This window comes from Aphis gossypii, chromosome 3 (genome assembly GCF_020184175.1).
Source record: "Aphis gossypii isolate Hap1 chromosome 3, ASM2018417v2, whole genome shotgun sequence".
In the NCBI taxonomy this organism is placed as follows: Eukaryota; Metazoa; Arthropoda; class Insecta; order Hemiptera; family Aphididae; genus Aphis; species Aphis gossypii.
The window spans coordinates 15428445-15456230 of record NC_065532.1 but is presented as its reverse complement, the minus strand read 5'-3'; the positions used below and the strand labels follow the sequence as shown (position 1 = coordinate 15456230).

The following is a 27786-nucleotide window of genomic DNA, read 5'->3' as shown; positions in this document are numbered from 1 at the left end:
TGTATACACCATAATTACTAATTAGCTCTCAATATAAATATTATGATTTATACGTGTTTAAATACATAAACGTATAGAAACAAATAATTATATAATATTTAAATAATCACATACAATTATTGATATAATTTATAGTTGCAGTACATTATATTATAATAGGTAATAACAATAGGTGCGATGTTACTATTTTTTTTTAGTTGCTGATGTGAGTTATTATTCCACTTATCGTTGGAAGGTTAAGTATAACTTTATCAAATTAACAAGTGTATTTTTATGTCACAAATCACAATGTAAATAAAATAAAATATATTTGTGCAATAGTGTTTATTATGAAGTAATTATACAACCTTAATCCTGTAAGGTTAACATAAGGGATTCTGGGTTTTTTGTTGTATTATTTCTATAGAATATAGTATATACTCTAGTAATGTTAGCTAGTACCTACACAAATATAGTGTGCTAGTTTTTTTTTAAAAAGTCACGGTGTAGGATATGACCATAGATAATTCTTTTATTATCTATGGATATGACACCTTAATCACTCCATCCTCACAATTACACCACTGGCAGTAGGCTATACGTTTACTGGAATCCGATATAGGTACTTGTTGGATATAAAAGTGGAGTGGTACTTATATCTAAGTGATTATTTCAATTTTGTGATTAAGTATACAAAACTATAAAACGTAAAATCATTGTTTACAGCGATTTAATTGAATAATTGTATATTTATATGTATAGACATATTAGAGTCAATATTATTTTTATTTTCATTATAATCTATATACGAACAAGCTATATCGTAATAATATTATGGCCGGTGCAAGCAAATTTTTATATGTAGGCAAAGATGAAAATTGCCGCCTCTCGTTTTATAATTTTTTCTTATATGCCGCCTCTATATATATAATTATAAATTTTGCCGCCGTAGGCTTGGGCCTACGTCGCATACGCCTATAACTGGCCCTATTATGACATGAAATGAGATTATGATATAAGATATTAAAAATTAAAATACATGAAAAATTACGTATTCTACACAGAGTAATAAGGTACATGGGGTGTGTACCGAACTGACCTTTTTTTTTATAGGTTTGCTCTTTATAAACCAGCAGACACTAGGAATCGCCTGTGTGCGTGTTGTCAGGGTAACACCCGTAAAGTCGCTTTTAGTGGTCAAAGCGCCGTCTAGCGGCCGTCCCTGAGTACCAACAAGCTTTGCATTAGAGTCCAATCGGTGGTCTGGCCGGGATAAATATGGGTCAAACGCATGTTCTACAAAAAGTTCCGGATAAAGAGTGAATGGCTTGAATAATCATTATACATATATTACATACTTATATAATAATTAAAAATATACATTAATTTTAATTCATCGATTATTGTTATTATTATAGTGCGTCATTTGTGAATATATAATTTAATAATTTTTATTTTATTTTCTTTCGTATTCAACTGCAGTGGTTATAAAATACGCGAACAAGACATTATCAAAGGTAGTATCAAAATTCAATATATAACGTACCTATTACACGTAATATCTTTCTTGAAGAGAACTAAAAATCTGCTTATTCGTCCTTTGACCTATATATTTAGACAATAGTATAATATGACTGTCTTAACTCTTAAGGGTTAATTTGTTGAAGAAAAATAATTTGTTGATTATAGAATATTAAAATTATACAAATTAAAATAAAATATAACTATTACCTATTCTAAATAATTGATAAGTTATAAGTACCTATATTATACCTACTATATTACATAATTTAACGTTAGATTAAAACTGATTACACTGATATTATATTTATATTAATTCAATTAAACTTAAAGTTTTCTCATTTATTTAAACCTAAACAATATGTATAGTGTATACCCGACTTGATTTCAATAATACGTTAAATTATATTTTCCAAAATTAATATTTTATTTTATTAATAAATAAAAATACATATTTTATTTATTTATTTCTATTTCAATTTTATAATAATATATTTACATTTATAAGTTGATACTTATTTTTTATAAGCAATAGCTTGTGGTGAGAGTAGGGAGTATAAATCTAAAATCGATACGTTGTATGGAAAAGTAAGTATATTTGTGATTTATTTTTAAATTAGCATTTTATAATAATTACTTTTTACATTGTTTAATAATGTATATTAAGTATAATGATAAAACATGATTAATATAAATAATAATTTTTAGATAGAAAGTAATAACATAATTGAAAAAAAAAATTGTAATTATCATTTATTTTTTATACATCGTATATTTTAAAATCATAATTGAAGTTGGTTCTGTAAAAACTAAAAAGAACGTTATTTTTCATTTTCAGTTAAATAATTATCGAAATCTTAAATGAGTTGTTAAAATAATTTTCATTCTGAACATTATAATTAGACTATACTTAAATATAAATTTAATTAATTAATACACAACATTAAATATGTGTTATTCTACTAGAACACGAAGAATTAACATATTTTATGACTATGAAATGAGTCTGAAGACAGAACTGATGTTATTATTATGAGTGAACTTCAAGCAACTGTAGAATTTGCTGTCGAGTACTGCAAGTTTTATAACATAGATCTATTTCAAAGAGGGTAAGTTTCTTCACATACCTATATGAAATAAAGAATATATACATTAAGGATTTATAGTTATTATTTTGGCTATACTTGAAAATTTCCTTCGTAGTTCGTGGTATAAATCATAAATGGCGAATAATTTTCGTATAATAATATAGTTGTGCAGCGAAAAATAAGTGAATAAAATATTATAGAGTAGTCTGTAGCGCATATGAAAAAAGTAATATTGAATTCAAAGCCAAAAGCTTAGGTTCTATATAATAATCTATACACGCTATAGTAATGTAAAAGGAGTAGATTATTATATGGGTATTAATGTATTACACACGGGGTACCTACATATAAGTAAATATAATATATAATATACATTGCACATAACTCAAAAGATACCATAAATAGCATAAACAAACTAAAAAGTTTGCAGATTTAACATTTATTACTCAAGTATTCTAGTTAGATATACTTATAGTATATGAATTAAAAAGGACTTATAATATGGCTTACCAAATATATAGCTTAAGGCTTGCAATGGATAATATTAATCATTTAGCATTTTTGAGTTTGTATGCAACTATAAGAAGAAATACTACGGTATTTCAACATTTTATTTTAAATTAAGTTTTAATAACTAATAAAAATCGAAATTAATAAAATTATTTTAAATTAACGGATTTTCTCCCTGCTTGTTCTGATCACCCCTTATTTTTGTCCAACCCCTAAAATTATTTTTATATTCAATCTGTTCATTACCTATCTAACTTAAAAGCTTCCCGATTGCATGTATGTTCTCTAGAATTATAATGTAGCGTTTCTTATGCTTTCGAACTATCATACACATAGAATAATATCATAGTCATTTTTTCAATAGTTTTATAGTTGCTATTAGCCTAATCACATGACACTTTTTTCATAATATAATAGCTCCTACAAAAAAAAAAAAAAAACTAAAAGCTGTTTCGTGGTAGAATTAGATGCGGTAATAATTGTGTTTTAGTATTGTCGTGTGGATTGGTTTAAAATATTTTTAATGATTTTTGTTTGCAGTTACAATAATAGTACAGTAAATTACTAAATGATATTTAAAAACGTTTTTATGTAATAGAGATAAAAATAAAAATATTAAATACTCAATTGTGAATAATAAATATACCTATAAAACAAAATGGTTTTAAAAATGACCTTAAATTATAACACAATAATTACCTGAAATTCTAATCAACATTTATTATTATCTACCTACTTATATAATTGATTATAACTTAATATTATATTATTAATAATTGTATAATCAATAATATATTATATAAGTATGTAAGTATGTAATATACAATTGACAACGTTAAAGAATATAACAAAACTTTAACTTACAGATTTGGTATGCCAGCAACTCTTATTTTGTTTTCCCCTTTTCTTGCATTGTGCCAAGTTTAAAATTAGCCTTGTAAGGTCAATGGCAGCTAACAGATATTAACATGTACAATAATCACTCACGACAACACACGTGTTACAATTAGTTTTATAAATTATCTTATGGTTGATATTGTTTTGTGTTTTATAGATTATATCGTATTCGAACTGAACTTAAAGTTTCTCCTAAACTCTCTGTTCAAGTGGAAGTCAGTTTAAAAAAACATCAACAAAGTAAGTACATAGTTAACAGTGGCGTAATTACGGGGGAGGGGGATTTGGGTGTTGTATATTCGTGTCCATCCTTGACCTTTTTTGTTTTTTTAAAAAAAAGACTGGTTAACTAGGTACATTTATTTATTGATATTATTCTATATTATTGAATAGTTTGGAATAGTTTGTAATTATTTGTGTCCGTGTTACATGTGGTGTCTATACATTTATTGCACTGAAGGGTAATGCTTATGATAATTTTTTATTTTTTATTTATTTTTTTTTTTTTTGGGGGGGGGGGGGGCTATAAGTAAAATATAACAACATTTCAATCTACAAACATGACCAAATTACGTCACTGATAGTTAATAAATACGGATGGGATACATACATATAATATAGTGCCGGTGTATGTATTATGTATAATTGTATTAGATATTCATTTCGTTTCACTTAACCCACCACCATAACGCAAAATACTATATATTTTTATTATTAGCCATTAAATATAAATTAGAAAGCAATTATTAATTATTTCAATGGAATATTGACTTAGTGTAGTCGTCAGTTATTTAGCTATATTATATTTGTTATTATCCCATCAAAATGTATGTTAAAGATTATTGATAGATTAAATTTATATAGTATTTCTGATAGCTTTTACTTTTTAATTTTTATGTTTCAATATAATTATGTAAGTATATTGAAAACATTTGAAAATTTCTAAATTTTTACAAGGGGTTGAGTATAAATGGGTAATACAAACATACAATGCCTACAATTGTTATATAATAAATCATCTTAAACTATCTAGCTATTATTAATATTATTATCTTATACTATAAGATATCTTAAAGTATTCTTAATATTATAAAATATATTTAAAAAAACTAAAGAATACACTATACTGTGAAATTAGCCTCGTCATTGCGTCGCTATAATGGATGTATTATTTAACCTATATTAATTTGAATTCAATGATAATTTATTGTAGATATACGTAAAACAATTCTAAGCTGAGTTGATCTGTTGTCTTATATAATAATATTTTTAATTTATTAATAATAGGTACCTACTATTAGACATCACTAATTTATTTTTTCTTTTAGTAGAGCTAGTATATAATATATTAGGTTCGATTTATTCTAGGCAAAAATTTCAATTATATATTTTTTTAATTAACCCTTAACTTGGCAAGTGTACATTATTGGTGTGAAAATTATGAAGTTTGGTTATTCTTTATATTTTGAGGCCCCTGAACTCAAAAAAATAAAAATAAAAATTTTAGGACTTAAACTTTTAAAGTTATAAGACGTATCCGTGAAATACTATAGTTGTGTAAAATATAATATAATATAATATAGCTGTCAATTGATATTTAATATTAATACGTACCACCATAGAACGGTTTGAATATTTTCGCGGTATAAATAATATAAATTAGACTAAATGTTTTTAAAACTGTTTATAGAACATTATCATTTAAGAAATAGTGGAATGTTATGTTTCTGTGAATAATATTATATGAATTACAAAAATATATCATAAAACGTTTGAAAAGAGACCGTTATTTTATGTGTGGAATGTCGTCAAATGAGAGTAACTAGCTTGACACTAAAAGAGTAAAACAAACTTATGAGGAATCTTTTATTATATTTTCTTTCAAGCTTTTTTAATCAAAAACTAAAATTTTATCTTATATAGGTACATTTAAATAAGTAAATCAAGTATTTATAAACAGAACAAAATATTTTATAAGTTATATATTATGTCTATAAAAATTATTTAGTAATACATTTTTGAATTATATTATAGTATAAATATTTAATGAATTTAATATTTTTAGTGTTCTACGACTATTAGTTTTCGAATACAATGGAACTTCGATAACTCAAACCTCTATTAGTCGAATTTTCGATAACTCGAAGGAATGCCTTGGCCCCTGCCTTACAATATATAATTTATATTTTTTCTGTAAGTAGAATTTTTGATAACTTGAATTTTTTTTCGTCCCCAATAGATTGGAGTTATCGACGTTCAACTATAATAATAAAATAATTCAATTCTTTTGAAAATTACTGTACATTTTGACAAGACTAAACTGATTTTGACTAACTAGATTCAATTAACTTCTAAAAACCACCCTTGAAGTAGTGTAATGTGGGTAGAAGTATTTATTCTACTATAAAACGCTATACAATCACAATTACACACACATACATACAAAATACATTGTTAAACTAACATATTCATCGCTCCACACATATTCTAAAAATAGTAATTAAAATAAATATTATAATTGGTTGCTATGTTAATTAAGAAAAAATAAAAAATAAAATAAGTGCTGTAAATATTTTTTTTTAGATTTTATAGGTACCGATCTTTAATCCCTATTTGTATATTATCGCGCTTATATAGTGATGTTAGAAAAGAAAGGACACGAAACGTTGTCAAAATTTCAAATATTTTAGAATTCGATTAATAATCGTTCGGAATAAATGACATACAAATATAATAGTAGGTTGTATATTGTGTTAGAACTATATTAGCATTTATAATTGATTTTTACTTACAACAAAAAATTATATTATCTTCGTGGACTTCCTATTCCAAAGAGTTATTTACCTGCAAAGTTTAAATTATAAGGATACCTAGGTACAAGGTACTTAATAATAAGTGGAAATGTGGAATCTTAATTATTAATTATTTTTATTATTATCAAATTATAATGGCTATTTCACCTACCCAAAGACTAAATGTATTTTTTTTTAATCATACGATAGAAATTAAATAGCCAATAGGTAATAAATATATTTAATACACTTAAGTTAATTGTTTGACTTAAATTATTCATTATACCGCATTGATTTTATAATAAATTACAAAATCAATGATTATGCGTACCTATCTGTTACTATATCTACGATATTTAGAAGTAGGTAAACATACTTGCATAATGCATTTATAACCAAAAGTCCAAAAATACCAATTGGCAATTACTAATATTTAACATCTAATATAATATTATAATATGCCAATTGCTAATTGTCAAAAATCAAATATAATAATACATTTTCCTTATACTTTATATTATAGGTTTATTAATATAGAGTAGGTATAAAACTATAATACATTTTATAATCTATAATTTTATAGGACAAGATAATCAAAAATCTCCCCAATTATACTATGTTGAAAATGGAGAAGACCTTGGAGTTAGTAAAACGTTTCGAATACTATATCGACACGAAGAAATTATGCTCGATGATATAATACTGTTTAAAGCACATGTCCTTGTAGACAGTCAAAAAGTAAATCAATTCTCAGCAATTAATTTTTAATGGTACTCAATTAATTAATTTTTAAATATTTATACAGCTACAAGATAGTCTTGAAAGAGCTGGATTTATTTTAAATGTTGAATTATGGTTTGGAGAAAATGGCTCTATGTGTTGCGTTTCCAGCAGAACTCTACAACTACATGTCTGTCCAGCGAGAGGATTACATTACCACTTACCAGTATTATTTGACTACTTTCATTTATCAGCTGTCACTTTGACTATACACGCGAGTCTAGTCGCTTTACATCAACCCTATATTAAGTAAAGTTCATTATTATCCTATATTATATATTAGAAAAAACTAAAACACACATATTTGTAATTTCTAGAAAAAGTATCTTGAATTATATGCAAAGTTGGTAAGTATTTGTTATTTATTAGTTTTGTTATTCGATGAAATTATTTTATTATTTTAATTTTTAATAGTGCTCCTAGAACTGGTAAAACATGGTTAACAAATAATACAAATCGATTTAATTTTCGGCCATCACATTCCATAGAATCTGTATTTTTTGGCAACGCGGTAATTAAAAATACAATACAAATTGTTTTTATTTAATAGTAAAAACTTAGACTTTCAATGTAGTAAATAAAATATAATTATTTTTTATTTAATAGAAGTTTTTTGTTTAGAGTTTATTAGTAGGTAGTTAATTTCCATTTATGTGTTTAGAATGGCCAAAACGGGACCACTAAATGTGTCGGAAGCTCAGGGAACAGTAACAATAACAATCATGTCAGTCGTATGCTCAATGCTCGACTTATTCATCGTGAAGTTTGTTCATTGTTATCGGAAGCTTTCGACAATCTTCATTCCACAATTGCTCAATATAATAGAATAATGCCGGTATGGCAACAAGTTGAAACACCTGCCGGCCTCAAAACCGCTGTTACAATTCCTCAAACAAACAAAGTACCTATTATATATATATTGTACTATAGTAGCATAGACAAGAATTTTGTAAGGAGGGTTTAAGTGTCACTAAAATAAAAAAATTTCCTCATCAATAGAACGTAGTATTCACATGTATTATCTTACTAACGCATATATAACATATAGCATACCAAAACGTACGTCCAGTAATTCCAATTTTGTGTTAGCCTAAATATTACAGTGAATTGATTTAATATCAAACTTAATTTTAACGACATAAACTGTGTTCTTTCTTTAGCTTATCGTGACAGGTATTTAAATTTTTAAGTAAATTATAAGCCATTTTAAATATTAATATTTTAATTACCTATGTACCTATTTATTTTTAGTTCAGTTAAAAATTTAAATACCACCGTAAAAATCTAACAAAAGTGCACAGATTATGTTTATGTACATCTAAATTTGATAAAAAGTCAAGCCCGGATCCAAGGTGGGCAGGAGACCATGCCCCCCTCCTCGTAGACTCTGGTAATCTGGTATACACTGTATGTGTATCTGCATTGTTTTGCCGATAGTGTTTTTAGCGAAATATTATTCAAGATGCCCCCCTCCCCGTTATATGTTCTAGATCCGCGCCTGTAATAAGTAAATCCAATCTAATATTTAAGCTAAACTCTATAAAGACTGGAATTACTAAACGAATATTTTGCTGTGTTATTTGTTATTCGTTAGTAAAACGGAAATCTCACGTTCGGGTATGATGCCCTTTTAAACATTTTCTTAACTACATTTTTTTGTTAAATCAAGTTTTTATAGATGATGCAATAAGCTATTTATATCTTAAAGAAATAGTGCTCATGAGTATTTAAATTTGAAAAATTAATATAATATTGTAATATAGGCTTGAATAACATGGTCAATGGTTATTACTATGACTCCCCTAGCCCCCTGACTATAAATATCTTTTATATTTATTATGACAGTAATAACTAATATGATTAAATGATCTAAAATTTGAGCATATATTATTATTTAATTGAATAATAATAATAAAAAAAAAATTTTTTGTTTAGATACTAGATGAAGATGAATTCCTAGCCTTAGCAAATAGTAGTATAGCTCAGTTGTGTGCTCAAAACATATTGCTATGGCATCATTTTTTAGATAATTTTACAAAAAAACAAGCGATAAATCAGCATCTTTCTAAAAAGCATCATCAACTCCGCGTAAGTATATATTGATTATTTTGCTTTGCCTAATGCCTACATTCTTGTAAATTCAACAAATATATTTAATTATATTAAATTTATAATTTCATATAGGTAAGTAAAATAACTAAAGCTAGGTATATAATATAGGTTCATACTTACAATTTCAGGCAATTCCTTATTATTTTCAAAGGCCAATATATCGTTAGTTTTGATGATTCTTCTCTATGTAGAATATGTAGATAATATTAATACACCCCATATGCCACAAAATAATTACAAATACTTTAAATTTTTTTTCTGTATAAATGTATTTTACTTTCAACAGGTAAGGAGATTCTCTGAAGCATTTTTTGTATTAGAAAATCCAAGGCAAAGTGCAGCAGGCTGTTACGATGACCATAATAATTATCAGCACTATAGATCAGTATCAGAAGCAGCTAGAAGATCTAGATACTTGGCTTCACTGCCACCTTTACCTGTTCATTGCTCAGCAACAGATGGCGATCCTATTACATTACCCGTAATTTTTGAAGATCAGTATACAAAGCCTGGAAGTAATAACAGAAGATCAGATGGTGGTAATTAGTTAACTTCACATAATTTTTAATTATAAAGAATATACTGATTATTCAGCTTTTAATTTTAGAATCTTTTATTAACTCGTGTGGCATTCCACTAAATACATTACGACAAACGCTCTTACTTAATCAAGATTGTAGTTGCGGTATTGCAGCCATATTAGAATCTAGAAGATGCAGTCAAATGGCATCAACTGGAAAATTACTTAAAGTTAAAGGTAAGTTGGGGCCTATATAATTAGGTTTTTAATTCATTATTAAGTTTTGACTACGAATATGTATAACCAATCAAGTTTATAGATAACTTAATGACTAATATTATGTTAATCTAAAGTTAAAAGTAGTATAGATGAAACTTTAAATTCGATGTTTATTAAATACTAACCTACGTTTTTGTTATAAATTATATATTATAATTGTACTTATATACTTTTAAGGTACGGATACTGATCAAAAACCAGAAAATCAACGTATTAAAACTAGGCACAGCAAATCGTTAGACCAGTTGTTAAGATCAACTGTAATGGATACACCAATGTTATCATTACCTCTTAGTTTTTCGAGAACTTTCGAAACAAATAATAATGGCAATTCTACTGAAAGGTCAACAATACCTAAGCATACAAAATATAAACAATCAGATCTCATTCAGAATACTAAAGTTATGACACTACCTCGCCGTCTAAAAGATAATATCAAACCTCCCGAGTTTCGAATACAGCCAAATGGTTATGCTTCTTTACCAATACGGAGAAATGATAGGCGATCTTTCCGAGGAATGCGTGTGCCAGAAAAAATTAATCCAATAGTTATAAATAAATCTAGATCACCATCGTCAGGCGAAGAATCTCCAATTTCAAAATTAGGAACTAGTGTTAGTGTTCCACTCCAGTTAGAAGCACTAAACACGTCACCAATAATGGTTAAATATTCAAATAGCACCGCTTCTATACCAGATTTAGTAAACGATAAAGCAATTTCGGCCGTAGCGAATAGTAGTGAATCAATGCCAAACTTACAGTCAACAGTAGTGACACGATTTTCATCAGTTTCTGATAGTGAAATCACTTCAGAACAAAGTGGATGGGTTTCCAGTCGTCAGTCTTCGATAACATCATTTTCTGGTCAAATTACTCCAAAAGGTCAGTTATAATTGGCTTCTAAGTTTATTGAGTAAATGGTTTTAATGTTTATTTTGTTTTCAGTTGATGACCCGTATGATAAAAAACACGAATTGTACATAGGGAGAGAATTACAAAGGAGGTTGTTAAAATTACTCGAAGAGTCGCCAAATAGAAAAATGACTATAACTGACAAAAAAATGAAATCTTCTAAATATATTAAACCATCTGGGGCTACTAAGATAACGTCCAAAGATCAGTTATACGAAGAAGTTCGTTTACCACCGCCAAGACAATTTAGAGACATTCCTCTCCCCCCTGAACCTTTTAGAGACACGATTCCCCCGCCGGATTCAGTTGACAATTTATTATACCATATGTACGAAACCGTAAAAGAAGCTAGATGGAATGATCAACATCGATTAGCGATGAGACAGAAAAAGTTTTCAGAAAGTTCTAAAAAACCTATAGCCAGGTATCAAATTCAAATCAATATATTTATTTTTAATTTAATTAATTAAATATAAATCTAGCAGAACTAAGAAAAATAATATGGAATCGGAATATTACGAAGACGAAACACACAAAGACATAAAAGCTGATGGTCGGATTCATTCTTATAACAGCGTTGAAGACAATTCAATGTTTCAAAAATATAAGGAACAATTTAAAAAACAAATGAGTTTTACTGGTATTATTTATAGGTAGGTACTTAAAATACTTAAAACGTAATATATTTATATGGTCTATGCTGCTATGAACCGATATGGTTGTTTTTTGTATATTAATTATATATGTTCCTATTATTAGTGATGCTCATATATTAGCTTCAACATTACCATACTTTCATATTAGCGAAGATTTACGCATGTTTTCACCCGAAGGTGTGCATCTCATAGTATGTGTCCATGGACTGGACGGTAATTCAGCCGATTTACGTTTAGTCAAGACATATATCAAATTAGGTTTGCCTGGAGCTCATCTGGAATTTCTCATGTCTGAAAGAAACCAAGTAATTTATTTTGAAGAAATTAATTATAATTATTTAAATTAAAATGTGAGTTTGAATTTTAGGGTGATACATTCTCGGACTTTGAGCGAATGACTGATCGTTTAGTGAACGAGATTCTTAGTCATATATCCTCGTTTCAACTACCGCATTATCCATCTAGGATAAGCTTTGTTGGCCATTCTCTTGGAACGATCATCATTAGAGCAGCAATTGCTAGGCCTCAAATGAAACATTTACTACCAAAAATGCATACTTTCTTGTCACTTTCAGGCCCTCATTTAGGAACTTTATATAACACTAGTGGATTAGTAAATATGGGTAGGTAACAAACATTAATTATTTAGATAAACATATATAGTATATACATATATATAATGATCATTCCGCAATCAACATAGATAATTTAAGGGTAGTTTTTATTTATATTTTATATAATGTACATTTATATACAGCAGTGTATTTTTAAACATAATATTTTATAATACATTGATAGCATTTAAAAGAGTATCTACCTAATCATCATAATATATTATCAGAATGATTTATTTTTATATAGGTTTATGGTTTATGCAAAAAGTAAAAAAAAGTGGTACTTTACTTCAGCTATCTTTGAAAGACGCTGCAGATATTCGACAAACGTTCCTTTATCAATTAGCTCAAAATTGTCATTTAAGTTATTTTAAGCACGTTCTATTATTTGGTTCATCCCAAGATAGATATGTTCCACCTCATTCGGCAAGAATCGAGCTGTGCAAAGCCGCTATTAAAGATACATCGCCAATCGGTGAACACATACCTTATGGCCTTTATAATATATTAATAAAACAATTAAATGTTATACTAAAAAGTTTGTGTATTTTACATTATAGGATTGGCGTATCGAGAAATGGTGAATAATATTTTATGTCCAATAATCAACAAACTGGACGTTACGTTCATCCGCTATGATGTACATCACGCATTGCCTAACACCGCAAACTCATTAATAGGAAGAGCAGCTCATATAGCAGTTTTAGATTCAGATTTATTTATTGAAAAATTTTTGGTGGTAACCGGACTTAAATATTTTAGGTAGATTTAACGAATATTTCGTAAAATCTCTTGTGGTCTTGCAAACTGAATTGTAATGCAAGCACACGAAGTATTATTGTTTTAACGAACTTACAGCTATCAAATCATTTAAATAGGTAACTTTGAAGTTTTAATACTTTTATGAATTGCCCAAGATTAAAGAGTCCAACAAAATATTTAGGTATAACAATAAAATAATAATAAAAAAAGAATCACACAAAACTTATATTAAATTAAAAAAAAAACTAAAACTCATTTGATATTTTTAAAGTAATATACCTACCTATTAACATACAATATCAGGGTTTATATTAATACCTGTGTGGGGCACCTATATAAATTTTAATATATTATAATTAAAACATTTTTAATTTTTAACTTGATGTATCAATTTTAAATTGACATGTTTTGTACCAATCAAAAATACCTTTGATGAATTATATTTAATTCTATTATATTGTCTTTGTAAAGTAGGTACCTATATTATGCCAACACAATGACATAAAACATACCTATAAAGTATAAACTAACAATTATAAATTTAAATTCAAAATGTATAATAAAACATTTACACAGTTTGTCAGTTGATTTCCAATTATAATTTCTTTGAAAAAATCAGATGTACCTACTTCAAAAAATACTTTTTAGTGAATTCTGGTATGTTATAATTTATAAAATGCACGTGTTATTCGGTTTATTTCTATATCTGACTAAGACATATACCTAAACAATTTATCCATTAATATAAATACAATTTGATACAATTTAAATTTCCATTGTATACATAGAAATGTTCAAATTATGTCTAGTATTAATACTTAAATTATTGGTACTTATGAGAAAACTGTAATATTCTGTCTATAATATATTTAATCTTATAATATGATAATGCTCAACTTTACATCATTATTATTAAAATAAATAAAGTGTACATTAATATGATAATGTTTAAGAAGTATAAAAACACAAGGGTCAATTAAACTCAACTTTAAATAAATTATAAATATTTTAATCAACTATTAACTTTAAAATTACATTGTAAATTATTTTTATTTTATTATTATAATTTAAGAATTGTTAAGTAATTTTATAAAAATAAAAAATTCAAATGTAAACTTCTATATGTTGTATATTATGTATATTTCAGTAAGTTAAATAAAATAATGTTACATCAGTTTAAATTGTTGATGTTAATATTATACTACAGTCATCCTAAGAACGCTACTGGGCGGCGACTAAAATATGTATGATCTAGCGCATTCTCACCACTAAACCTTCCCAAACGCTGGCCGCCTTCAATGTGTGCCGCTCTGTCTCCGCCCACCTGTTTGGATGCGCAAACGAGTAGCGTTCTTAGAGTGACCGTAGTATAGAAGACATTAAGTACCTTAAAATATAATATAAGAATTATTTGTTATTTATCTGTTTAACACATACAAGATTTCATGAGTCAGTTGAATAATATTTATACATTTTTTAACGTCTTTTACAATATTACAACTTATAACTTAATAAATTTAAACAATAGTAGCAGTCTGGTTACAATTACATTGTATACATTGATCATGAATACTTAGTAATTATTTAAAAACAACAAAAATCAGTACACATGTTTTATTCTCAAATATTATCAATTTCAGTGCATTTAAATAAAACACTTATTGTATAAATATAATACACAGTAAAAATAATAAATATTTAGTTTTGAGCAGTCATTTCTATTTTAAACCTGTTTATTAGGACTTTCTGCTCCAGGAGTGAACATGTTATAAATTCAGGTAAATAGACAACTAAAAATAAAGCATATTAATTCATTAATTTTCATAAAAGTTAAAATATATTTAAAATATACCATTAGGAATATGCGATAAGTCATCATATAATTTGTGTTCTTCCGGGGATGAGATTATAAAATAGGAAAGGGCTGGTGTTTCTTTGATTGACTCCAAAGATCTTCTGGTTTTTTCAAGTACACCACCAGCAGAAGATATGATTTTCTCCAAGTGATGAATAGGTGGGTAAGTAATTCCAGGAGTAATAAAGAATGATATAAATCTAAATAGTTTTTGACATCTATATTGTCTAAGAATAGTGGGTACATGACATAACCCCATATTTTTATCTTGCAAATGTTCTATTAAATATTGTTTTTCATCTAAAAATTAAATTTTATTTTAAACATCAACATAAAAATAAATATTTGAAATTTCAATCATTACATATTATATAACATATTTTCATTAGTTATAACCAGTGTTCAGAATATTTAATAAAAAAAGTCAATCAAGAAAAAAATTACAGGAACCATTTTATGTTGGGATAGTTACTTTTTGTTGCACTTAAAATACTATGTTGTATAGTATTATAATATTTATACATAGCAATTACGTATGATACTACTGTAGCGGTCTACGCATTCATTAATCATTAGGCATCATTGTATTACCTTATTAATTATATCATTCAGCAGTACTAATAATTGAATTTTGGAATACAATTTTTATAGTGATATAAATAAGTAACAAAATTAATATAACTAATATTTTTTTTAATTTTAAATGCTCTTAAGTTAATATGCATATTACGATCAGGGGTATAACATCAAAAATGTTATATTATAAGATTACCATTAACTCTTCATAAAGAAATATGATTTCCAACCTCATACTTGCTATACAAAGTATATATATGTGTAAAATTGAAAAAAAATTAATATCTTGAATAGATAGATACTTTTTAGTAATAATTTATTTATTTAATTATGTAGGTTTTTTGAAAAAGTTGTAATAAATTTTTCATTTCTTAACAGAAATGGGGGAATTTAATACTTTTATTTATTCTTTGGGTCAGGTATAAAATATTTACTAAGTAAAATTCATTTCTGTTTCAATTAACTAGAGGCTACTTTTGAATATTATGTATTAACAAAAAACTTTTCTTTAAATATCTAACTAAGCAATGTGTAATTCATGTACACCTAATATTCTATAATAAAAAAATAAAAATAATAATGAAATAAATACATAGAACACTGTATATTGATCAATAATCTTAATATTACTAGTAAAATTAATAAAACACATAAAAAGCAAAAAAAAAAAAAAATACTAAAAAGATACCCTTTTTTGATTTTATTATTAGTTATGATATACATTATATTACACTTTATTTTTATCTAACAATAACTCAAAGAAAATTAAATTACTTTGGAAATCATACTATACATAGAAAATAATAATATTATAAATACTATGTGAAAATTTCAAGTTTCAGTGGTTATTAATTTTAAAATTCACTAGATATCACCCCCTCCCCCAAAAGTTGAAAATCAGTATTTTTACCATTTTAGAAGGTGATGATAGAAAAAACTACATCAATTTTAAAATACAGTACTGAATAGAATAATAATTGAATTTAATAATTTTAATTAAAAAAATATATGAAGTTTTACTTTTCTTTGATAAATAATAATGATAATAGTTATTTAATAATAAATACCATTCAAAACAGATAAAATAATAATATTCAAAACTTAAAATGTGAAAAACATGACCTAAAGAATTTTTAATTTCATATAAGTAGTCTTTTCTATAACTCAGATATTTTTTATTTAAAATTTACACGACTAATTTTCATATTAAATTATTTTTAAGTTATTAATAAAGTAAACTATTTGCTCAGGAAATTTTAAAAACTTTTTATTGATGTAATAATTGAAAATACTAAAAATGTGTTTTTACCTTGAAGTTCCAAATTGGAATGTGAATCTTTTAACCAATTTGCATTGACAACATATTTAACAGTTGGAAGACAAATAAAAAAATCTAATGAAACTTTAGGTTTATTTAAGACTAAATGAGTTGGATCAAATTGGCGACTTGCAAGTTTACCACCAAGTAAATACAATATCTAAAAATAAAAACAGATATATTATTATATAAATAACAATAATAATAATAATAATAAAAAAACAAGATAGCTAAATACCATTTTAAGTATTTCTCTATCATCCGTTGAAAAACCAGAAAACAAAACACTTGGTTTTGATTTTGGTACGGTTTTTATATAAGTAATGACTACATCATTGTCATTGTCATCATCAACTAAATTGATCAATTCTGGAGTTTTAGATAGAGTTTTTTGTCTTTTAAATTTTGTAGAACTATCTGGACTTACAGAATAATCATCAAATTTTTGAGCGCTATAAAAACTTAGAGGAAATTTCCAAGCCTCTAAAAATATCAAAAAAAAAAAAAAAATCAATATTTAAAATTTAAAACTTATAATTATTATTTGATTCTTAAGAGAATGTCATACCAATGTGTTGTCTCTATCTTATTTTATTTAAATAGAATTATAAACATAGAATAATTGTTGTTAGCTGAAATATTAGAGTAAATTAATCTATTATCAACCTTAAAGATAAGAATATATGTGATAAGAATTTGTTTGTATGTCAATTTTTACATTTTATAATTTTAATAAGTTTAGTTAGTGAGTTATAAATATTTAAATTTATTTAAGGTATACAAACCAAAGTATATAAAATAAATATAGAAATACAGATATTTTTAAAATTGAAGCTAACAACATAAAATTAGTTTGACTGATTGCAGTTACTGAGTTACTAATATTTTATAAAAGAGGGAGACAAAACATTTTTGTGTGAAGTTCTCTAAGCCAATTAAAATAAGTGAATGAATTATGAACATTGAGTAGACATCTTTAAAATTAAAAGTATATTGCAAAGCAATGTACAAGATACAAAAAAATATAATTAATTGATAACATACCCATTAAGTGAGGTACCATGTCATAATTTACTAAAAATGGATCACTTAAATCAAATTGTTGATATTGTGAATATCCTGATTTTTTTAAACTGAGTTTTTCCCCAAAAATTATATCATTTATCCATTGAACATTAACCACTCTGTTTATAAAAGAACTTTCTGCTAATTCACCTTCTAATCTACAGTTAAAAATATAAATAAATTTAATTAATTGTTTATTAGAAATAATAAACATTTAAACGATTATATTAGATAGTAAAAATGAATAAAATATTGTAAATAAATAAAAAAAAAAAACTATAATTTTTAATAAAAAAATATACATTTACACGATTAAATCTAGTCAGCAGTTTTATAAGAGAGCCTATAGTTTAAATTTAGTTGAGTTGCACGAATAATGTTTATTAAAAATAGAAAGAATCAATAATTGATAATGATATTATTAATTATTTTGAGTTAAGGTAAGTTAAACTGTTGAGTATTTGAAATTTTTAAGTGTACACAAAAGCTGCAGTTTTAACTTTTTTTTAATTGGTATTAGTTTTTACATTTGTTTTTTATAATAAAGCAGTTGAGTACTCATGTTAAAGAGGATAAAAAAAAATTAACCAACTTGAGAACTTAAACTCCAGAATTTTTAGAAAGTCTTGTACTTCCGCAACTTTAGATTTAGTCAGCGACTAAGGGTAGGTAGACTGAAAATAATTTTTGGAAAGTGACACAAATTATATAGTAAATTATCTGGTTGTTTCTCTTTTGTTTATGAGTATTTCTAATAAGTTTACTTTTATTTCATAATATAAAATATACCTAAGTCATTTATCAGAAATATATTTTAGTTATTTTGAGTGCACAAAATATATATGTATAGATGTATTTTTCACATAAGATTTGATGGGACAAAAAACAACTTTTATTAATTATAGAAGTAACTGCTGACATAAATTTTATTTTATAGTACATTAAATGTCAAGCATGGACGCGACCTATGTATGTCACTTCAGCGGCGTGTCAGATGGGGCAGCTTCATAAAGTTGTTTACCCCCTTTTCTGCTGTCCTGCACCGGACTGCTAGCTGTTGGCTATTTGCAGCCGGCTTTTAATTTTTGTCTTTTTCAAGCGGTCGAGCACACATTGTTGCGTCCTCACGCTGCTGTTGCGATCTTACCGCGTGTACGGCCAACGTATTTTCTTTGTGTGCTAAGTCGTTGTGCCGCCATTTACGCCTTTATAGAATTATATTTCAAGTGTGTGACCGTCGTAACCAGCCGCTGAACCTGGTCTGTGTTTCATGTTCGCCTGTTTTACAGTTTTGGGTTGACATCATGGTCAACTGACCCTCTTTAGGTTGTTTTAAGATATTATTATACACCGTGAAGTGTAGTGACAATTGTTGTAAGTCCCAAAATAGTTGGGGCCTGACTTGTTCACTACACTCTGGCTTCATCCGGGCGAGCAATTATTATACATTTATATACTTAATCTATTATTCAAGAGCTGTTGCCTTTCCAGTTGGGATCCACCGTGTCAGAGCTACAGTGTAGCAGCACAGGTCTCTTATATTGTTATTATACGTAAAATGAATCAATTGTTGGATTCTTTTTAATTATTATTGTTATTTCGCGTACAGGTCCGCATAATTATTATTATTTATATATATATAAGCGCGTGGCATCTGCCATCAATTATATTTATATTATTGTACTTGTACCTAATTTGTTGTATCTGGGTAACCTTGACCTTCCCCAGCATCCCGCTAGTTGTTGCCGCTAACCGCACCAAATCGTAGGAGCGGCTTCGGCGTAAACATTATATGTATAATTTATTGTACATTAATATTTTAAAAATAATATCTTACTTCATGCTAACTATAATATCAGCTTTGGTAACTTCATCAATAACACGACCGCCAACTAGTTCAATCATTGATTTAATTCTATAATATTCATTTATACTAAAATTAGCAATATAAATGTTTAAATCTTGACATGGCAAATTTTGATTTATACTAAAAAATAATAATAAAAACAATTTAATAAAAATGAAAAAATGTTAATTATACACACATTTATGATAATAGTAAAAATATTTAAGATTAAACTCGTTTTAACTTAAAAGATTTTACTGCAACATTTGTATTGATGTATTATACATCTAGATTATTTTTACCTGTATGGTAGTGGAAAATGATGAGCTAACCAAGGTGGAATCATATGTTTTCTAGCAATGACATCTCTGAGCCAGAAATCAGTCACGCATCTTTTGCCATCTTTAATAGCCTAAAAAAAATAATGCAAGGAAAAAATTCAATTATCAATAATTATATTTTTATATTATTTAATTAGTATTAAAATTAATATTATTTTTACTTGTTCAACTATATGATGTTTTTGAGTTATACACATTACATGTGTAATGCGAGTTGAATATATCTGATCAACTGATCCACCATGTGCAATAATATCAATTTTAGACATTTTTATGTCATTGCATAAATTACCTTCATGCTCAACTTGGAGTTCAACAATTAAAAATACACATCCTAATAAAAATTGTTGGGCAGTTACTATGAATTAAAAAATACATTTTATTAATTACATGTTAAATATTTAATATAAAACTAGATAGTATCAACAATTTAAAAGTATATGTTTTACAATGAACACATTCTATTTTATTATTTTTATTATTAACACAAAATCATAATTAAGTTTAGTAGTTTTGATAATAGAAATTAGAAGGTGTATATTTTTCCATCAATAATTCGAGAGCTGAGATTACTACTATTAAAGTATATTTTACTAAGATAAGGTTAAAAATTTCTTTAATTTGTTCTTTCTATTTTTTTTTTATTCATACTTGATTAAATAATATAATATAATTTTTTGTGATTATTTTAAAAAAACATTTTATTTTTAACTGGAAAATGATTATTAAATATCTTACAGTGTAACTGAGGATCATGCCCATAATATAATTTTTTAGTTTGATTTTGAAGTGGTATTGCATTTTCATTTTCAATACACATCTGAAAATATAGACAATAGACATACATAACATTAAATATTTTATGCAAAAAGTCTTAATTTTATTATTTTTTATACATTTATATAAAACTTTATTAAATATAGTACATAGTAAAATTTGTAACAATTTAATATATGTTACAGTTTTAAATCTCCGTGTATAATGTTTTATACACATTTATAACAAAACGATTAGTATTCATTATCTATCAGTAAAATAAGTAATTTTATTTAACTTCTTTAAAAGCATATTTAAAAAATTGAACTTTAAATATTTTTAGTATTTTGTAGTATTTATTTTTTATTTTTAGTAGTTTTATTCAGATATAAAAACAACTTATGAGGGATACATTTTCGAGAATTTTAACAGCAAATACATTTTTATTAATACTTATAACTTATAGGATAAGACCTAAAAAAAATTGAAAACTCTTCTCATGCCTATAAATAGCTCAAAGAGAGTCCAATTATTTTGAAAATTATACCACGTATAGAAAATGATAATATAAACATTTTATAAGTTATAAAATTCTGTGGGTATTTGTACATGAACTATAATAAAATAAAGAAATAATTGATTTAGTCAAAAACTGATTAAGTGTTGCATTTTTTTAGTATTTCCATAGTTTTTTGTTTATTTTTCCTTGCTATGAAAAAAGAAATACAAATTTTAATAGTACATTAAATAATTTAGACTACTCTAAAGTTAGAGCAAGATATGATTTTGAATAATTGTAATAAAAAATTCAATTATTTCACATTTCAATAACATTAAAACAAAAATAATTCATTACTTTCATTTCTTTTTATAAAATAATAGAAGTGACCTCCATTATGTGCTACACAGAGTTGAAGTATTTGGACCTAAGTGTTTTTAACATTTTTTAATGACTCAGTTAAGATATTTTGTTCCATTTTATGACGGAGATCAGGCAATGAACACGACGAATTATAAATTGCGATAATTATAACTGTAAGATTATTTCAAATTTTGTAACTTTAGGTTCACTTCATGATAATTAAAATACTTAAAAATAGGTAACCATTTTCGCTGTTCAGCAAATGATAATACATGGCTATTTTTATTTCTAATCAAATCAAAACTATAATTAGGTTTGTAAAAGTATTGTCACGCTGAAATAGATATTTTATTATTGAAATGTGAAATAATTGATTTTTTTATTACAATTATTCTAACTTGGCTCTAGTATTAATAATTAAGTAATACAGCAAATCTGGCTCTAACTTGGTCAATTTTTATTCAATTTTAATTTTAATATATTTTTTTTAACTGTTTTAAAAAATATGTTTTACAAAATGGCTATCTTAAAAATTCTTAAATGCATAAACATTTTTTTTGGAATTTTTTAAAAATTGAATTTTATTCCATTCAATCAGAATTTCCATACTTAGTATTGTAAAAAAAAACAGCATTTAAGTATATTAAATTCTCGTGGAGATATTAAGGCTAATACGGGACTTCTGTTACATACTGTATAGTCCAGTATGCTTAAAGTTAAAGGTAACATTTAATCTTTTAATTGGGTGAGTTTAATTTGAAATGCATATTTTAAATAAATTACGCTATTATATTTATGTTTCTACCACATTAGATAAAAGACAAAAAAAATACTAATTTACCTTTGATGTACATGGTTGTTCAATATTTATATTTTCTGTATTATGACATCTTTTTTGAAAATATGCTTTTTCTGATTTTAATTTAGCTATTTCAGATTTTAATTTACTAGTCAATAAAAAAATTAAATTAGTCAAAATATCCAATTTTAATTAAGATAATAGGTACATAATTCGATTAAATAAAAATATATTTACATACTCAATTATTACTGAATTTTGTGATTGTAAATCATAAAGATTTTTTGTTAATGATTGAACTTCTGTTGTTTGTTCTAGCAATTTTAATTCAAATTTCTTTTTTTCAGTTTCTGATGCATTTAATTTTCTAAAAAAATATTAAACATTTTAAATATAAAAAAAAAACATTGTTAGATTAACTTTATAACATTACAATATTAAATGATTACTTACTCTTTTAATAGTTTTAGATTAGCATTAATTGCAATGTTTTCCTTTTTTTGCCTTTCGAATTGACTTTTAAGTGTATCAATATATTCTTTGGTACTTTTTAAAGCATTATTTCTAGATTTTAGTTGACATTCCAGACTATAGATAGTATTAGAATTTTGGGATTGTTTACATTTTAAAGTTTTTATTTGCCCCCTAAAAACAAAAATGAATATGTACCAGCTTATACAATTTTTTTTATTATTGTAACAACTGTTAGGTTGGTTTTACAACATTCTTTTGTTTTTGTTTTTTCTAGACTGCTCTGTAGCAACTATTTATAGGTTTTAAAAAGGCCTATGCAGTATCCGCAGAGACAGTCTCTACAATATAATGTACGAGTTAGGTTCATTGATGAAACAACTGGGAACTGGCAGAGGAGATATAACAAAGAGCTGACAATATGTTGGAACTAGCACCAGTTACAACCTTAATTAAAGGCCAAAGGTTACAATGGGTAGGTCATATAATAAGAAGAGGAGAGAACAAAGCAGTTAGAGTAGCATTGAAATGGAAACTACAAGACAAAATATCTAGAGGAAGACTTAGAAAAAAATGGATTGAAGTGGTGGGAGAAGAAGATCCAAGAAAACCTTGAAGTCGAGGATTGAAGAAAGGCAGTGCAAGACAGAGATGGGTGGTGAAGTGTAGTAATGGCAGCAAAAACTCTTAGAGAGAAGACATTTCAGAAGAAGAAAAATACATTTATTATAATTTGCATTAGTACTAGTAATTGTATACCTAAATTTGAAAATCAAAAAATTGTAATTTAGTTATATATTAGATAAAAAAAAAATCTTTAATGAAATAAAAAAGATAGTATTATTACCTTATGTTCTAATTTATTAAAAATGATAAAGTATACTTCAATATTAATTATTAAATTTGAAATAAAGTATAAATATTTACTTAAGTGTTTCTATTTCTTCGTCAGTTTTTCTATCCCACGATACTCGAGCATGAGGATCAACTTGTAAAAACAATTTAACTAATGTATTCATTGATACTTGTGCACGACAATGTGGACAAGTCTCTGATCTTAAGACATAAAATAACATATAAAAATATACATTTTTTTAAGCAATTTATATATAACATATGTAAAATTAAAATGATATATTTTACCTTTCTAACCAATTCATAAGACAATGATGATGAAAGACATGGCCACACAGTGTTGTAAAAGTAGAGTCCTGGTGAATTCCAACAAATGCCTCATCACAAATTGAACAAGAAAACATTTTTCTGAAAAAAAAAAAAAAAAAATTAATTAATTGAAATATCATATAATAAACCCATCTAGTTTAACTTGACACTGGGTGGCCATTAAAATCTGAAAAAAAACAATGGATCGAAAGGCAAAAAGTATATTAAATTGAAAAAAATACTATAACCTCACTTTTTATATTACTCTAAGGGATAATAATATTATTTTTAGTATGTGTAATATATCTGAGGTTTTCACAGTAGAAACTGGCTTAAAACATAGCGACACACTATCCCCGCTATTGTCCAATTTATGCAAGTTGAAGCAAGTGGGATAGTGATTAACAAAGTGAATCACTAGAGGGTGCTCTAGGTTTAACCACGGATCGCAGCAAAAGTAGAGTTATGAATTAATGGGGAAAAAGCCAAAATTATGGAGCTTCTCGATGGAGAACCATACCAAGACGATCTAAATGCAATAGTTTTTGAAAAAGTTGAAGAATTCCAATATCTAGGAGTACTGCTTAATATAGAGAATGATTGGTCACGAGAGATTGGTATGAGGATACCAAAAGCAGAAAGTAGTCGTTTGCACAGTCCAAATTCTTCAAATCCAAAGCTCTATTTAAGAAAACAAAACTCAGACTGTACACGGCGATAATTAGACCCACTCTCACTTATGGGTGTGAAGTATGGACAACGACAAGTATTACAGTGAGACGACTTAGAACTTTTGAAAATAAAATTTGGAGGATAATATGCAGACCAGTTCATAATAAAAGAACAAGTGAACAGAGAAGAAAGTTTAACAAGGAACTTTAGGAGGAACTGGGCAAAGCACCAGTTACTAGTTACATAAAAGGGCAAAGAATTCAGTGGCTGACTCATATTATGAGAAGAAATGAACAAGAAATCATCAGAGCAGTTATTGATTTGAAACCAGAAAGAAAAAGGCCTCGAGGCAGACGTGGCTATACTCCGCGCCACGAGAGAAGGAACCCATTTTGCGCATGCAGACTGACGGCAGCTAGCGTTACTAGGCTCCGTTTCCCCCACTTTGTCCTCTACAGTTCGTAGGGATGCGCGGAGTCGGTTGCAATTTGGTCGGGACACGGGTTCCTTCTCTCGTGGTGCGGAGTATAGACGTAGTAGAAAAGGATCTTAAAGCCCTGGGAGTGCAAGAATGGAAGGATTTATGTTGTAGATCACAGTAAATGTTGAAACTATCCAATTGAATCTAGCAAACAGAATGATACATATCTTTCCTTAATTAATGACTAACAAAATGTTTACTGAATAGAAAAAATAATTTGGAGATTAAATACCAATAAACAATAGTAGCATCAATTGAATCATCAATAAATTTATTAAACTGTTATAACTATGTACCTACCTAATTAATTTTAATTTTAAATGGATAAAATTAATATTTTATTGAAGTTTTGAAATAACATTGTATATTACATACATGGAAAATTATAAATAACACTAGTGCTTAATTTGTCCAATATCGAATTGAATAATTGATTTAAATCATGATATAAACTATAAAGTAAAATAAGTTCATTAAGTGATGAATACTAAGAAACTCAGTATTCTAATAAATCATAGATAGGCATTAGTCATTACTTAAACTTAAAAGATATTTTAATTATATAATATACCTATAAGTCTAAAATATTGTGTCCCCTGAATAACAAATGTGTGTTCCAAGTTTTATAACCGGTTTTTAGTTTTGATTGCCGAAATAAGTAAGTAATAACAAACATTTAGATATTTCAACATAATTTAAAATATATTGAACTTATACTTGTACTTATTTTATGTGTTTTTAGTATCAGTGTCATATAAATAAGATTATTGTGTAAGGTAAATGGTACATAAAAGAGGGGGGGATATTGGGAGTTGGTAATTTTAAACTCCAAAGGTTTTTTTTCCGCTATAGAAATCTGTCAAAGGTTAGTCCCCTGAAATCAGATGTATTTTAAGTCCTGATATACTTAATAAAATTATAATTAGGTATATAAAACGAGCTAAAAAGTTACCTTTTAAAAGTGTATTCTCCTCTTGATGATGATTTTGTCTTATCAATACATAATTAACATGTATATTTTATTATTTAATTCTTTTATTAATGTTATGAAATATAATAAATTTATAGTAAATTTATATTTTAATTTAATTAAAAACATGAATAATTTAATGAACAAATTACAAATTTAGAACATACAACAGTTTTATTGAAAATAATATTGTCAATTAAGAATTAAGAATATGTAGTAGAAATATGATAGCAATATTAAGGTACCAATTAAAAATATAAGGTATTAAGTTGCCTTCTGTTCACAAATTCTACTTATAAAAATGTGATGCAATTTACAGAAGTATTTTGATACTTTCAATAATTAATAAAATTTAAAAAATTTAAACAAAAATTCTAAATCGATTAATGTAATTATTAATAATTAATAATTTAATGTTTTTATATAAAATAGTAAAACACATTGTACCTTGAGTATTGAAAATGTCCAGTCCTGCAGTAAGTGGTAAGGGTCCAAGTTGGACGTATCCAACTACCAGCACTATGATAGCCGATAGGTACTATCAAATACCAATCGATGTGATTTAACACACAACAAATATATAAATGTATGTTATAATATAGTAGTACTTAATTTATAACTTTTTCACGTTTCAAAACATCAAGTCGTAGATTTTTATACCATTACAGTATAAAACTAATTGTCATCGAGGTTTAGACGAAAAACGGTCGAATGCAACAGAATATTATTCATTATCAGTTCTGGATGCTGGATGGACGGCAACCACTATAGTAACTAATAATCTGCACTCTGCACTCTGGAGTAACTAGTAGCATCATAGTACTAATACTATCTAGTATTTACTATTTACTATTTACTATAGTATATAGTTGTTGTATCACATTATCTTACAATAATCTTTGAAGTTGAAAATACATACATTTGGGCAATGCATTGGGAATTTTTGTATTTCAATGTTGGTACACCTGCATTTGAGTTCGGCACCGATTTATTCATTACTGCTAATTTATATTCCAAAACACGAATACACGATGTACATTATAGGCTATACTGCTATAGCCTATAGGCTATAGGTAAGTATTAAGTACATTATTTTCTCTACATCGTGTTCCAAAATTATTAATATTTGTGGTGGTTAACTTACTGGTTAGATTACCTAAGATCTATAAAGAATCTTTATATATAGAT

The 27786-nt window shown here is 26.4% G+C and overlaps 2 protein-coding genes across 7 annotated transcripts; one reads left to right on the top strand and one right to left on the bottom strand.

The window, feature by feature from the left end:
• The first annotated feature begins 1257 nt into the window (after nucleotides 1–1257).
• On the top strand, nucleotides 1258–14663 carry LOC114122630 (protein FAM135A). 5 transcript variants are annotated; one of them, XM_050204458.1, is made up of 18 exons: nucleotides 1258–1496; nucleotides 2467–2609; nucleotides 4153–4235; nucleotides 7371–7525; nucleotides 7593–7816; nucleotides 7885–7914; nucleotides 7982–8078; nucleotides 8229–8468; nucleotides 9503–9655; nucleotides 9966–10215; nucleotides 10287–10436; nucleotides 10656–11360; nucleotides 11424–11814; nucleotides 11876–12043; nucleotides 12150–12351; nucleotides 12414–12669; nucleotides 12908–13135; nucleotides 13221–14663. In XM_050204458.1, exons 2-18 carry the CDS (start codon nucleotides 2533–2535, stop codon nucleotides 13424–13426), a joined length of 3615 nt encoding a protein of 1204 aa, XP_050060415.1. In that variant the 5' UTR covers nucleotides 1258–1496; nucleotides 2467–2532; the 3' UTR covers nucleotides 13427–14663. The 5 variants fall into 5 exon arrangements, with proteins under 5 accessions (XP_050060415.1, XP_050060414.1, XP_027841149.2 ...); XM_050204457.1 differs by having other exon boundaries at nucleotides 11873–12043; XM_027985348.2 differs by having other exon boundaries at nucleotides 9966–10218.
• LOC114122616 (PAX-interacting protein 1-like) lies at nucleotides 14534–27454 on the bottom strand. 2 transcript variants are annotated; one of them, XM_027985315.2, is made up of 16 exons: nucleotides 27046–27454; nucleotides 26581–26618; nucleotides 24455–24574; nucleotides 24239–24367; nucleotides 23294–23485; nucleotides 23082–23207; nucleotides 22883–22988; nucleotides 21162–21243; nucleotides 20585–20781; nucleotides 20385–20494; nucleotides 20074–20223; nucleotides 18216–18394; nucleotides 17410–17654; nucleotides 17163–17331; nucleotides 15275–15577; nucleotides 14534–15212 (listed from the first exon to the last, which is right to left on the bottom strand). In XM_027985315.2, the coding sequence occupies exons 3-16, from the start codon at nucleotides 24568–24570 to the stop codon at nucleotides 15121–15123; spliced, it is 2196 nt and encodes a 731-aa protein (XP_027841116.2). In that variant the 5' UTR covers nucleotides 24571–24574; nucleotides 26581–26618; nucleotides 27046–27454; the 3' UTR covers nucleotides 14534–15120. The 2 variants fall into 2 exon arrangements, with proteins under 2 accessions (XP_027841116.2, XP_027841117.2); XM_027985316.2 differs by lacking the exon at nucleotides 26581–26618.
• Nucleotides 27455–27786: the final 332 nt, after the last annotated feature.